Genomic DNA, 15,034 nt, shown 5'->3' with positions numbered 1-15,034 from the left:
GGCCCTCCTATAGCCTATGCTGCAAGCCACTGGTGGTGTGATCTCGACTCCAGGGAGTCTTATGTTGCCGCCACGATAGCCACGCCTCATTCAATTGGCGATTTGTGAATGACAAAGGCTGAAGAACATACGCACACCGAGGTACTTTTTGCAGGTGCTGGAGTTGTAAATGAATTTATGGAAAATAAATCCCAGGTGATTTATTTTGTGAATGAACCATGGAATGAACACAGGCACACGGATCCAACTCGAATTATGGAGATGGGACTGTAACATAGGCCTATTAGAAGTCTGATGCATCCTATGCGTTTCAAAAGATTTCCATTAATGTGCCATTAATCATGATTGATTAAAAGAGAGCCATCCAAAGTGTTAGACATGTAGGCTAAAGCGGGATACATTCATGAATTGATATTCAACACTTAAATGAACTAGCCCTGAAGTCATTTGAAGAGTTCCTTTGAAAAATAATCTGCAACATTGTAATCTAATCTAAATCAATGTGTGACAATCCGACACTGATAACATCTCCAATCTTTGCCAGTACAATAACTTCCACAATTTTACAATATTTAAACTCGGCTCTCTGTGTTCAAGGGATATCTAGAGGCCTATTTTGTGCAGTCCAATACGTATGAGAACGTTTGATAATTTGACATCTCTAAATAGCGGGAATCCCTGACCGATGTCAATATTACGTGCGCGTATAAGTGTCATTACAACGTTTTACATTGGACTTTAAACAAACGTTCAAGATTGACTTCTTCACAAATGAAGGTTAGGTCTGCTCGTAAAGTGTGTGATTCTCGCTTAGATTGCGAGAGGACTTGGATTCAAATCCCGGACGAGCCCAGTTTTTGAATGTCCCATGTATCCACCAAAATGTCCATCAATAAATTAAAGTAGTAGATTAGAGAGGCAGGCATAATGGTATCGAAAACAGTTATGTTTGATCTACAGTAGTAGAGTGGACAAGCGAAAAGATTTATCCAACCATGGGTTGGGAAGAATATTGACTGAACCTACCGATTGACAAACTAAACAATAAACTCACGTTAGCTCAACTAATCCAATTAACAAGGCCCATTATCAAGGTAGGCTACTGAATTCTAACCACCAAAACAGAACATCTTACACTTAAAAGTTTGATGCTATCAGTTTTTCAAGTGTGTGTGTTTGTGTGTGATATACACACTACTCCCCTGATAGGATCACACTATAGCCTCTGGACTTATAGTAAAGTCTACCCAACAAATCCTTATCAACAAAGAAAACAGGGAACCAGAAACAGGGATTTCAGTGGCATGGTCAAATAAGGCAGTATAAATGGTTAATTATCTGCATGTGGTATGAGCAAAGGATTAGTGGTTGAAAGAGGGTTTCTTAGTGAGAGGATTATTTAAACTTGTGTTTATCTAACCCCTATTATATTCCCTCCCTGAGAGATGCTGGATTTTCTCTTAGAAGTAGTCTTATGGTAAGACTTTGCCAGAACACCTTATTAGTGTCTTGATTACTATCAATGGGAACACGGTAGGGGATAATGTTAAAAGTGTTTTTGAAAGGGGACTTGCCACTGCTAATTTCACTATTATTGCTTTTCCATTTTAATGAATCTATTCAACACATGTGGTCCCACAAATAATCAGCAAAGGATGGCGATTCAGTGTTGTGCATGTATTGTAATATGTTCATGTTTAGCCTTGGTATACACCATCTCTTCCCCTGAGTAGCCTTTCTTAGAACCTTCTGGCAGATCCACAATTCCTGTTACAGCTAAAACAAGATAAATGCCCTGTATTTCCGTGGTGAGATGACTGATTTTCTTACACCAGCAAGGCCACCTGAACAGCAGCAGATTTCTGACACTGTGTCCTGGGGGTTTTCTGGCGGCAGGTAGCCTAGTGATTAAGAGTATTGGCCCAGTAACCGGAAGGTTGTTGGATAAAATCCTCTGAGCAGACCAGGTGAAACATCTGTCAATGTGCCCTATAAGTCCCTCTGGATAAGAATGTCTAAATGACTAACGTGAATGTCATCACGCTTATATTGTAGCGTCAGTATGTCCTCTGTTTTTGTTGTATAAGTTCAATGCTTTTCTTTATGCTTTTTGAAGTTGCCTAGAGGTTACAATTATTCTAATATTTGGCTGATTGCTTCTTCCCTTGTTGCATCTCATATTACACTTGGTTGGTTAACTTCAAGTCCTGTGTCTCATTATGAAAACAAAATATTCACTGTCAAAACTTATATTATTGCTTGACAAAAATGAAATGCATTTTCTCTCCAGTGGGGCCTGTGAGCTACTTTTAGTTTAATATTGTCTTGCTCTCACCTAGCCTATGTAATTCTGAAATGAAGTGGAGTTTATTTGCCACAGCCACTCCCCACCCCCCCAGAACATTCTCTCTGCTGTGAAAACCATTCTACCCCAAAGCAAATCCTTCCTTTTGTTGGATATCCAGCTTTAGATTGGGTGTTAGGCTTGAGAAGTGAGAAATCATTCATGTTTATGAAAGGTGCATTTTTGGGTGTGAGCTGGCATGCAAAGGTTGGCCCTTCCTGTTTCTCCTTTTCTTCCCCTGATAATGATTATTCATGGGTTCTACAGTTAAACATTTCACCAAAGGAATGGAAGTATACACACACAAAATGACAAATAGTGTGTATTGGGTGTTGGAGAGGCAGACGTTTGAAGTCTTTGCTGAAAGGGTATTGCGTCTTGTGAGTGATGAAATAGGATTGCATAGGTCTTATAGGCTATGCATCTTTACAACTGATAACAGAAAACATGCATTGATTTGAATTTCATTACATTTCTTTCAAAATTACCTGAATTGACCCAAAAAATGTAAATTCTTCTTATATGTTGGTTCTCCCTATATCATATGACAGCTCCAAAGTTAATAGTGAGTATTAATCATTATTGCATTTTTACCAAATATTCTCTCATAGCCTAGAGATGGTACTCAAATAAATGCTCCTACGCCACAAATGTATTGATTAAACTTCAGTTATGAGTCCTCTCTGTTGCTAAAATGTTCTGAATGTGATTTCCTACCAAAAGGGGGCACTGCACATCAACACAACGTGGATCCATAGCTGTCGCTAGACCTTTTATCTCCAAACATTAGGCCAACATTAAAATGCTGTACTTCTACGCATTGTTCTTCCTTTACTGCTTAATTCACCATGTGAACAGCTCCTTCACTGTCCTTGATCTGCAGACAAGTAAATGGAGGCCCCAGCCCAGTCTAGCTCTGTGGAAAGACAAGATAGGTTTGATTTTCTTGTACTGGTGGAGCAGGATGATGCCATGGAATCCACATCTACTGTCTCAATCAGATACTGATTGGATCATCTTGACAGGTGTCAAAAACCACATGTTAATGCAAGGTGTAACCAGGCCTTTACATACAGCTTGTTGCTAGCTGGGCCCTTTTTAGGGTTTAGCATTTTAGCTAACCTTATCCCCTTTCCTATCCCTAATCTAATTATCCTAACCTGCCATGTTAAATATCCTAACTTCAGGTCGAAGCTGTATTCTACCTAGTCAGAACCCCTTTTTAGGTATACGTGTACCCAGAGGACTTGTAATGATGGACATTGATATTATACTATGTAATGGTAGGCCAATAATGTCTTATTTTCATAACTACATTTATGAAGGTGAATACCTGTATGGTGGGTAAAGCTGGTTGATTGTGGTTACGCTTACACTGTCACTCTTAGTATGTCCATGGCCCCCATGGGTGGAAAGCAAATAGCATTTTAGCCTGAATCAAACCTGCAAACAGAAGCTTGCAGCAAGCTACACACAGTATATTTGCTTTATTTTCAAAAGAGGCAATATATACCTCAGTATGTCAGTACTGTAGAAGACTATGGTTTTAATGGAACTTTTGGCTGCCATATGCATTGTTTAAAAAAAAATCATATAACAAGTGTGAATTTAATACAATTTAATATTATAAATCAATTCAATTTACAAAAACAGAATCATATTTTCTATACATATTTACAATCACAACAGAGTATACAAATGTACATTATATTCAATAAAGCAGGGAAACAAATATACCCTATTTACCTACAAACAATCCAAATAATGCATATTCCAACACAAACCACAATGTACATTTCAACTAAACAACGTTTGAATTAAGGGACATATAGCTACCAGAGTTCGGGCCAATTCTATCTTGATCCAATTTGACAAAGGCATTGAATTTAATCGCAAAGCATGAATTGGAGAATGAACCATTCATTCTAAGTACTGAATTGAACCAAAGGACTACAACTACGTAATACTACAACACCATGGCTCACTGTCCTTTTTGGGCATGTTTGTAAACTGCAAGTTGTAATGTTTTATAACAACTCTTATTGCGGAAATTAGGCTGCTGGATAATGTGGAATTACCATAATAACTGCAAAGTAATATGTTTGAACTTCCTTTGGTAAATGGATTTATATATGAAGAGTTTCGGTTCCAAAACGCTATATCCACCAATTTTTAACATTTGTACTTTTTCATCAGAAGTGATTGCTTATGGATACCTTCAGGTGTGTGTAAAATATACCTGTTCTCAGGTTTTTTATGAATAGATTTTAGATGAAAATGTTTTTTTGTGTGTGCAAAATGCTATATATACATTGTTTAGCCAAAATGGAATGTTCATATCTTGTACATTTGACTGTGATATGTGGTTGTCTCACCTAGCTATCTTAAGATGAATGCACTATCTGTGAATTGCTCAGGATAATTGCATCCGCTAATGACTAAAATTTCAAATATTCATATTTTACATACAGATCTCATATAAAGCTTGCCAGCGCGTAGTCCAAAAAAATGGAAATGAGTTACATCTGGTTCAGTCAGCCATTCCTACGGGGAAAATTAATGGGGAAAGAATAATGTTTTGGAATGAACACTGAAAATAAGGTCTGTAGTAAACACAGGCTTAGGAGATCTTTTACATTTTGTTCTGTGAGATAATGTCAGTCACATGGCCTTTATGAATTATGAAGCCTTTATGTGCTTTTTTAAATGACAAAAATGCTTAAAAATTCACGAAAAGTGACATTAGCTGATGAAGATGATCCCATAGAACAAAACATATAAGATATACTAAGCCTGTGTGTACTACAGACCTTATTTTCAGTGTTTATCCAAAAACCCTACAAAAACTCAATTAATTTCTCCATAGGCGTTGTCCAATGAATCATCGCGGAGGTAGTGCCTACAATCTAAAATCTAAAATCTATTTTGATTTGCTCAACACTTTTTTGTTTATTACGTGATTCCATGTGTTATTTCATAGTTTTGATGTCTTCACTATTATTCTACAATGTAGAAAATAGTAAAAATAAAGAAAAACCCTTGAATGAGTAGGTGTGTCCAAACTTCTGACTAGTACTGTACTTCTCTGAGAGTGAGGTGGATATATAGCGTTTTGCAACAAAACATGATTATTTGTCTCTCTGAAATGAAACCATCAAGTGATAGATTTTAAACAAATACATGTCTGTCATCGAACAACCCCATGCCATGGTTAGATGGTGAAAACACAACAATCTCTTTCATAAGTTATCTAAACAATAAAAACTAATTTACCAACATTTGTGAAAATGTATATATAGTGTTTTGGAATGAAACTCTTCATCTATTGTTCCTTCCGTAACTGTTTTGAAACCTTTTCAAAACAACTGGACCAGATTCTGCTTTTGTCACCAATTTTCCAGAAGGTTGACTGCATGGTGATCGACCAAACTGTGTAATAATAACAGTACATGCACAGTGCAGAACAGTTTCATAAACATCCAGAAACTGCATGTTGACAGATACTCCGTGCACTTAAATTATTCCTTAAAGACTAATGTGTTCACTCACATATAAACATGAACATGAGAAGGAGTTATATGCTGAAAAATATTTTGACTGTGTGTGATATTTACAAAAGCTTCAAGCTGCCTATGTATATGGAAAGACAGAATTCTTCTGAGAAAAAGTGAAACACAAATGGCCTTCCAGACACAGGACATGACTGGTTCAGCTCAAAGGGAATGACAAGTGAATTGGTTATTTCAAACAAACCCAAGCAGAACTAAATAAAGAAAGGAAATATAACCCCATCCAGAAAAGTATTGTGATCATGACCGGTCAACATAGTAAAATGATGAATAGCATTTCAGGTCATGCTATTAGTAATTTTGAAAAATAAAACATTTAATCTACAGTATTATTCCAAGTGATTCCATATTTGACAAACAACTTCATTCAAATAAAAGAGAAACATTCATACTGACCTTATTATTCAAGAGAGAGAGGGGAGAGAGAGAGAGGGGGAGAGAGAGAGAGGGGAGAGAGGGGGAGAGAGGGAGAGAGAGAGGGGGAGGGGGGAGGGGGAGAGAGAGGGGAGAGAGGGAGAGAGAGAGGGGGAGAGAGAGGGGGGGGGGGGGGAGATAGGGGAGAGAGAGAGGGGGAGAGAGGGAGAGAGAGAGGGGGAGAGAGGGAGAGAGAGAGAGGGGGTAGAGAGGGGAGAGAGGGAGAGAGAGAGGGGGAGAGACAAGGAGGGAGAGAGAGAGTGAGTGGGAGAGAGGGAGGGAGGAAAAGATGGAGAGAGGGAGGGAAAGAGGGAGAGAGAGGGGGAGAGTGAGATAGATGGAGAGAGTGAGGGAGAGGGTGAGAGAGAGAGAGAAAGAGAGAGAGGAGGGAGAGAGAGAGAGGAGGGATAGAGAGGGAGAGAGAGAGAGAGAGAGAAGGAGGGAGAGAGAGAGGGAGAGAGAGAGAGGGAGAGAGAGAGAGGAGAGGGAGAGAGAGAGAGAGAGAGAGATAGAGGGAGACAGAGAGTGAGAGGGATTTGCCTACAGATCAATAATTTGCTTTAACCAGTGCACATTCTAACAGAGAAATGTTTTTGTTTCAGCTATAAATGTTAATTTCATCAGACAACTGCCACACATTGTATACCTATATTGTTTTCAAAAACGTTTACAGTATGTACCTATGTTGTCTAACTAACAGACAGTTCTTTCAGTGGAGACATGACTGACTCCTGTCAACCTTGGTTTCTCAAGCATGTCATGACCAGAGAAACCAAGTTATTATCTATAAATGCACAATTCTAAAAGTAAAGTCTAATGTATTTATTTCTTCAAACAACTCCTCCCTTTCTTAATGCTAAGACACATTGGGTGCATATTTGTCCATCATCACCTCCGAAGGTCATAGTCATCATCGCTCTGTGGAAGGAATCTTCCATTAAGAGATAACAGGCAGCGGTTAATATCATTACACCAGGTCATCCCACTATTATAAGGGAGGGTGGTGCTTAACAGCTCAGTAGTAGCCTGAAGGGGCGGGCCTGGCCCAGGCTGAGGGCAGATTCTTTAGTACAGTACATGATGTCATCTCTGGAGTAGGTGGGCATCCTCATCTCCTATTGGTTGATATGTGATAGGTGGTGGTGATGGTTGCAGAGGAAGAGTAGAGTGGGAGGAGCCTCCCCCAGGCCATAAGTGGATATGCTGGTAGAGGGGTGGGTCGTGGCTTGACACACAGGTTGGTAGGCCTGCCACTTCAGGAGTGGCTGGCCGGGGGGGCATCCCCGAGGCGGATGCTCCCCAAGAAGGTGGTGTGGTTGGTCATGCTGATGGAGGTGTCCTCGTACACCATCTTGATGGAGATCTTCTGCCGGGCACGCAACAGACACACCCCAGCCGTGTAGCAGGTGTTGAACTTGCGCTGTCCCGTCTCAATGCTCCGCGTACAGCGCAGGAACGGTGTCTTGTCCACCATCACCTCATAACTAGCAATGTCAGTGAAGTTGAGGTAGTAAACCTGGTAGGCAAAGTTATGTGTGGACAAACATGCCATAAATATTATTTAAATTCTGAGGAAATAACACAAATATTAGAATACAGATAATTAACTACTAGACTACTTATTTAACTGAATTTATTTCCAATCATGAGATATAGCAGGCAAACTGGGCAAAAATTACCACAACATATGATTCACTTTGTACAATGTGGCTCAGTTTGAAGGGCATGCAATACATTCACTTCACTCATCCAGACATTTCCCTCTGCAGCCAAAAGCACAGTTAAAATCAACCATGTGTGTTCTGAGAAATGTAGCCTATAGTAACCCAGATCATTGCTATTTAATACAAGTAATTTCATGGGGAAATCTAATTTGGATTTCTGTCAATAATAAAGCTTAGACTCAATGCTCAAGGATTCATTCTAGATTATGCCTAGTATAGTCAGCCTTTCCATAGCCAATTTAGACGTGTTGACCTTACTAACCTTTGAGATATCATAATTCACTGGGACTGCAGAAAGAAAGGATGAGTGACATGCAGGCGAAGAGTTAGGCCCAAGACCGTACTCACTTCTACCTGACTATAGATGAAGTAGGTGCCATCTACCAACACCTCCAGCTCCCCAGATCTCGAGTGCATCTTGAACACCTTGTGATGCATGGATATCATTTTCCAGTTTCTCAGTACGCCTTCTGAAAGATCTCAGCGTGAGAAAAGGGCAGTCACTCAACATCCGTCATTGCCATACAATTATAGACAGGCAAAAAATAAACTGCAGTAAACACAATGTGTATGTGTATGTCTCCTGCAGTGAATTAATGTCTTAACTTATTCCGATCTGGTCTTAGAGAAACTAATAACAAATAATAGACTTCTTGAAAAGTATTTCTGACTGTAAATGTGCGTTTAATGCGTTTAATTCAGTGATGAGAGGATCTAAAATTTAACTCTTACCTTCCTTGACCTGTATTGTTGTTTCCTGGCCTTGGAGATGTACCACAGCCGGCTGTAACACAACAAGAAAGAATACATTTGTGGAAAAGTGGACATACATAAAAAAAACATTAAAAAATGAAAAGAGTAACACACCTGGTTATCTCTGACTCTGCCCCCTGTAGATTAGAAAACAATTACTGTGTCAGTTTTTTGAATGAAAGATTGAACAACACAAATAAATCAGGATTAGGGTCAAATGGAATGAAAGTGAGGAGGTACCTGAGGGTCCTTGAAGACCAGGAGGTCCCTGTGGCCCTGGGGGTCCAGCAGGGCCTGGAGGTCCGGGTGGTCCTGAGGGGCCCATGGCGTTGTTCCCAGGGATGCCTGGAATGCCAGGAATACCAGGTGGCCCCTGTGGCCCTGGAGGGCCTAGGGGGCCAGGTGCACCCGGAGGGCCCTTCTTACCTAAAAAGTAAAATCTGAATTAGTGGGTACTATGACATGAAAGAAAATACAAATAACCTCATCAGCACTGCACCATCACCTGTAGCAATGGAAGCATTCACTTAAAGGAAAAATCCACCCAAAACCACTCATTCCTTTAATTTATAACACTAATAAACTCAGCAAAAAAAGAAATGTCCTCTCACTGTCAACTGCGTTTATTTTCATCAAACTTAACATGTGTAAATATTTGTATGAACATAACAAGATTCAATAACTGAGACATAAACTGAACAAGTTCCACAGACGTGACTAACAGAAATGGAATAATGTGTCCCTGAATAAAGGGGGGTCAAAATTCAAAGTAACAGTCAGTATCTGGTGTGTTTGGACCATGATAGTTTGTTGGTGATGTAGACACCAAGGAAATTGAAGCTCTCAACCTGCTCCACTACAACCCCGTCGATGAGAATGGGGGTGGGCTCGGTCCTCCTTTTTCTGTAGTCCACAATCATCTCCTTTGTCTTGATCACGGCACCACACTGCCAGGTCTCTGACCTCCTCCCTATATGCTGTCTCATTGTTGTTGGTGATCAGTCCTACCACTGTTGTGTCGTCGGCAAACTTAATTATGATTAAGTCGTAATTACCAAGTCGTGCATGACCATGCAGTGATGGGTGAACAAGAAGTACAGGAAGGGTCTGAGCACGCACCCCTGAAGGGCCCCCATGTTGAGGATCAGCGTGGCAGATGTGTTGTTACCTACACTTACCACCTTGGGGCTGCCCGTCAGGAAGTCCAGGATCCAGTTGTAAAGGGAGGTGTTTAGTCCCAGGGTCCTTAGTGATGAGCTTTAGTGTTGAACGCTGAGCTGTAATCAACGAATAACGTTCTTCCATAGGTGTTCCTTTTGTCCATGTGGGAAAGGGCAGTGTGGAGTGCAATAGAGATTGCATCATCTGTGGATCTGTTGGGGTGGTATGAAAATTGGAGTGTGTCTAGGGTTTTTGGGATAATGGTGTTGATGTGAGCCATGGCCAGCCACTTCATGGCTACAGATGTGAGTACTACGGGTCGGTAGTCATTTAGGCAGTTTAGCTTGGTGTTCTTGGGCACAGGGACTATTGTGGTCTGCTTGAAACATGTTGGTATTACAGACTCGGTCAGGGAGAGGTTGAAAATGACAGTGAAGACACTTGCCAGTTGGTCAGCGCATGCTGGGAGTACAGGTCCTGGTAATCCTTCTGACCCTGCAGCCTTGTCAATGTTGGCCTGTTTAAACATCTTACTCACATCAGCTACGGAGAGTGTGATCACACAATCGTCCGGAACAGCTGATGTTTGCATGCATGCTTCAGTGTTGCTTGCCTCAAAGCGAGAATAGAAGTAATTTAGCTCGTCTCGTGTCCTCGATGCACTTATTGATGAAGCCAGTGACTTAATGAAATCGGAAGAATCCCGGAACATATTCCAGTCTGTGCTAGCAAAACAATCCTATAGCTTAGCATCTGCGTCATCTGACCACTTCCTTATTGAGCGAGTCACTGGTACTTCCTGCTTTAGTCATAGCTTGTAAGCAGGAATCAGGAGGATAGATTTATGGTCAGATTTGCGAAATGGAGGGTGAGGGACAGCTTTGTACGTGTCTCTGTGTGTGGTATAAAGGTGGTGTAAAGTTTTTTTCCCCTCTGGTTGCACATTTGACATGCTGGTAGAAATGAGGTAAAACGGATTTAAGTTTGCCTGCATTAAAGTCCCCGCCCACTAGGAGCACCGCCTCTGGATGAGCATTTTCTTGTTTGCTTATGGCCTTATACAGCTCGTTGAGTGTGGTCTTAGTGCCAGAGTCAGTTTGTGGTGGTAAATAGAAGGCTACGAAAAATATAGATGAATAGTGTGGTCTACAGCTTATTATGAGATACTCTACCTCAGGCGAGCAAAACCTCAAGACTTCCTTAATATCAGATTTCGTACACCAGCTGTTATTTACAAATAGACATAGACCACCACCCCTTGTCTTACCGGAGGCAGCTGTTCTATCTTGCAGATGGACCGAATACCCAGCCAGCTGTATGTTATCCATGTCGTCGTTCAGCCACAACTCAGTGAAACATAAGATATTACAGTTTTTAATGTCCCTTTGGTAGGATTGTCTTGATCAGAGCTCATCCATTTTGTTGTCCAATGATTGCACATTGGCTAATAGGACTGATGGTAGAGGGGGATTACTCACTCGCCGTTCAGATCCTTACAAGGCACCTCAACCCACGTCCCCGATATCTCTGTCTCTTCTTCATGCGAATGACGGGGATTTGGGCCTTGTTGGGTGTCTGAAGTATATCTTTCACGTCAGACTAGTTAAAGAAAGAAAATCTTTGTCCAGTACGAGGTGAGCAATCGCTGTCCTGATATCCAGAAGCTCTTTTTGGTCATAAGAGACGGTGTCGGAAACATTATGTACAAAATAAGTTACATCTCTTCCGAGATGTGAGATAATTAACTTGCTCTCTGTAATATCGTATAGTTTTGGATTCGTGACATTACGTACTTTAGAGGACAATAGTCACGTTTCTCGACATATACACGGACTTTGAGAAGAGATTGCATGACGATTAGCTTAGCAATCGCGTGACGCAGCATCAAAACGTGAACGACAGTCTGCTGGGTGGGGCGTTATATGTTTCTTCATTCTTTGGATTCCTATCTCCTTTCTCTAATATCTCTGGCAATGGCACCATGCAATGTACCCTGGACTGGAGAGGCAGACAAATAGGAAAAATGTGCTAGATCCTCCGTTAAGTTACACATTTCTTGAGGTAAGAATATTGCAAAAATATGATCAATGGCTCATTCGAGAGAAGACATCTTCCCGAGTTATGACATTGGCCAGTATTGAAATCTGACATTTATGATAAACATTTTCGCGATCTAAAAGTCGGATTCCTATTAACCTGTCTGGGAACGGGGTTCCGCTAGCGGAACAACCCTCGCCAACAGCCAATGAAATTGCAGGGCGCCAAATTCAATCAACAGAAATCTCATAAATAAAATTTCTCAAACATACAAGTATTAGGCACAATTTTAAAGATACAATTTTTGTTAATCCAGCCACAGTGTCTGATTTGAAAACGGCTTTACAGTGAAATCTCCACAAACGATTATGTTAGGTCACCACCAAGTCACAGAAAAAACACAGCGATTTTTCCAGCCAAAGAGAGTTAGCAGAAATATAGATAAAATTATTCACTAACCTTTGATGATCTTCATCAGATGACACTCATAGGACTTCATGTTACACAATGCATGTATGTTTTGTTCGATAAAGTTAATATTTATATCCAAAAATCTAATTTTACATTGGCGTGTTATGTTCAGTAGTTCCAAAACATGTAGCGATTTTGCAGAGAGCCACATCAATTCATAGAAATACTCATAATAACCATTGATAATAGATGCAACTATTATACATGGAACTTTAGATAAACTTCTCCTTAATGCAACCGCTGTGTCAGATTTAAAAAAAAGCATAATCTGAGTACGGCGCTCAAGCCAAACAGATATCCACCATGTTGGAGTCAACATTAGTCAGAAATAGCATTATAAATATTCACTTACCATTGATGATCTTCATCAGAATGCACTCACAGGAATCCCAGTTCCACAATGAATGTTTGATTTGTTCGATAAAGTTCATAATTTATGTCCAAACACCTCCTTTTGTTTGCACGTTTAGTAAACAAATTGAAACTCACGAGGAGCGGGCAATTCCAGAGGACATGTTGGACGAAAATTCCAAAAAGTTATATTACTGGTCGTAAAGAAACATGTCAAACGATGTATAGAATCAATCTTTATGATGTTTTTTTTATCATAAATGTTCAATAATGTCCCAACCGGAGAATTCCATTGTCTGTAGAAAAGCAATGGAACGAGAGGTAACTTTCTCATGACCGCGCGTCACGAGCCCGTGGCTCTCTGCCAGACCTCTGACTCATTCCCCTCTCATTCAGCCCCCCTTCATAGTAGAAGCATCAAACAACGTTCTAAAGACTGATAACATCTAGTGGAAGCCTTTGGAAGTGCAAGATTACCAATATCCCACTGTATCTTCAATAGGGGATGAGTTGAAAAACTACAACCTCAGATTTCCCACTTCCTGTTTGGATTTTTTCTCAGGTTTCTGCCTGCCATATGAGTTCTGTTATACTCACATACATCATTCAAACAGTTTTAGAAATGTCAGTGCTTTCTATCCAATACTACTAATAATATGCATATACTAGCATCTGGGACTGAGTAGGAGGCAGTTTACTCTGGGCACGCTTTTCATCCAAAAGTGAAAATGTTGCCCCCTAGCCCAAACAGGTTTTAACTTCCAGTGTATTGAGAGCGACTATATCACAGTGCTACATCATACTGCCTGCTTGAAAGCCAATAACTCAGATACATATGAAAACATGAAATGACACAGTGAATGGATAGAACATCACTCAGAGATACACAAAAAGCAATACAACATTCAAAATGGATGAACCTTTCCTCTAAGGATAGATGTAGGAATGTTGCTGTTACTGTACCTTTTTTCCTTTCTTTTCGTTTGTTTCCATGTGATTCTGATGTGATTCCATTCATGTGAAAGAGAGAGAACATACAGATAAAGAGAGTCAAACAAGAATAGGGGGATGCAGATGCAGGACATTACAGCTTAAAACACTCCACCCCTGGCACGAGATGTATGCCACTTCTGATCAGTTCTCAAAGCTATGTATTTACGGTTTTCCATCTCATCTTTCCCCTAGTCTGGATTGCAGAATTACAGATAACCGATGAGTCATATAATAGTGCAGAAGCATGTGGAGTAAATGATTGGAGTTAGTTTGAGGATGTTTGTGGCTAACACAAGCTGAACCCAAATGCTATGAAAAGAATCAGCATGCTATTGACCTGAATTCAATAAACTCAACAAATATGATTTTAAAATAGTCAGTTCATGAAATTAGAGGGCTTAGTTTTGAGAGGACACACAGTATGTCTAACCCTTGTAGATGTATCAAGATAATGTCTCGAGACATAAACAGATTTTCTCATTTTGGACATTTTGTGAATGCACAAAAGTTTGTAATTCCCACTTTAAAATGTTTCTCTTTAATAAGTGATATAAAATCTGGAACACATTAAGAGTGAAACATCTGAAATGCCAAACCCTTTGTGAAAAGTCTAGAGCAGGAGGTGGTCTGGGAGTAATTATCATTTAAAGACTCAGGAATTTTACTGATTTGAGGAAAATGTCTCTGAAGGTCGTTTTCATTGTTTATACTGCTGTATGTTGTAGTAGCTTTGGCTATGTCAAACAACACAAAAAGAGAGTTTGAGTTGACCATTGCTTGAGAAGCTTCTCTCCCAAATGTTGACATGGAATGAAAAGAAGCTAAGAGCATTGTGTGTTGCATGAGTCATAAGAACAACTTTAAAGAAAGCAAAACTGGGAAAATATCACATTCCAAAAGTTACATAAATATTTATTTCAGAGATGTTAAAAAATCCCAATCACTGTGTCCATGAAAGCCATGAGGGCCCTGAGCTGAAACACTTGTTATCAGTGAGAGATGGTGTGGCGCTGTGCCCACTGCTGTGCTCTGTGCTCTATTTGGACCCATTTCTTTGTATAAAGTGTGTTAGGGTTTCCTGAAAACAACTTCCTTAACCACAGCTTTCTGCCAGGTACTGCAAGCATGGGACTTGCTGAGCACAATGTAATTAATGTCAGGACTCCAAAAACAACAAGACTTGGATATTACTGGACCCGAGTCAGAGTCTGGGATGG

General features: G+C 40.2%; 1 protein-coding gene across 4 annotated transcripts in view; it reads right to left on the bottom strand.

Moving 5' to 3' along the window:
- Positions 1–6,474: 6,474 nt before the first annotated feature.
- The window catches only part of eda (ectodysplasin A), a 64,282-nt gene continuing 55,722 nt past the window's right edge, over positions 6,475–15,034 (bottom strand). Inside the window, exons 3-8 of one of the 4 annotated variants that reach the window (XM_035782620.2) lie at positions 13,788–13,823; positions 9,045–9,230; positions 8,919–8,941; positions 8,784–8,835; positions 8,400–8,530; positions 6,475–7,843 (exon numbers count right to left, since the gene is read on the bottom strand). In XM_035782620.2, the coding sequence (XP_035638513.1) occupies positions 7,583–7,843; positions 8,400–8,530; positions 8,784–8,835; positions 8,919–8,941; positions 9,045–9,230; positions 13,788–13,823 (689 nt within the window). In that variant the 3' untranslated portion in view covers positions 6,475–7,582. The remainder of the gene's footprint in view (positions 7,844–8,399; positions 8,531–8,783; positions 8,836–8,918; positions 8,942–9,044; positions 9,231–13,787; positions 13,824–15,034) is intronic. The other 3 variants (XM_035782621.2, XM_035782622.2, XM_035782623.2) reach the window with 3 other exon arrangements.

This window comes from Oncorhynchus keta, unplaced genomic scaffold, assembly GCF_023373465.1.
Source record: "Oncorhynchus keta strain PuntledgeMale-10-30-2019 unplaced genomic scaffold, Oket_V2 Un_contig_6244_pilon_pilon, whole genome shotgun sequence".
In the NCBI taxonomy this organism is placed as follows: domain Eukaryota; kingdom Metazoa; phylum Chordata; class Actinopteri; order Salmoniformes; family Salmonidae; genus Oncorhynchus; species Oncorhynchus keta.
This window is presented reverse-complemented; position numbering and strand designations above follow the sequence as displayed.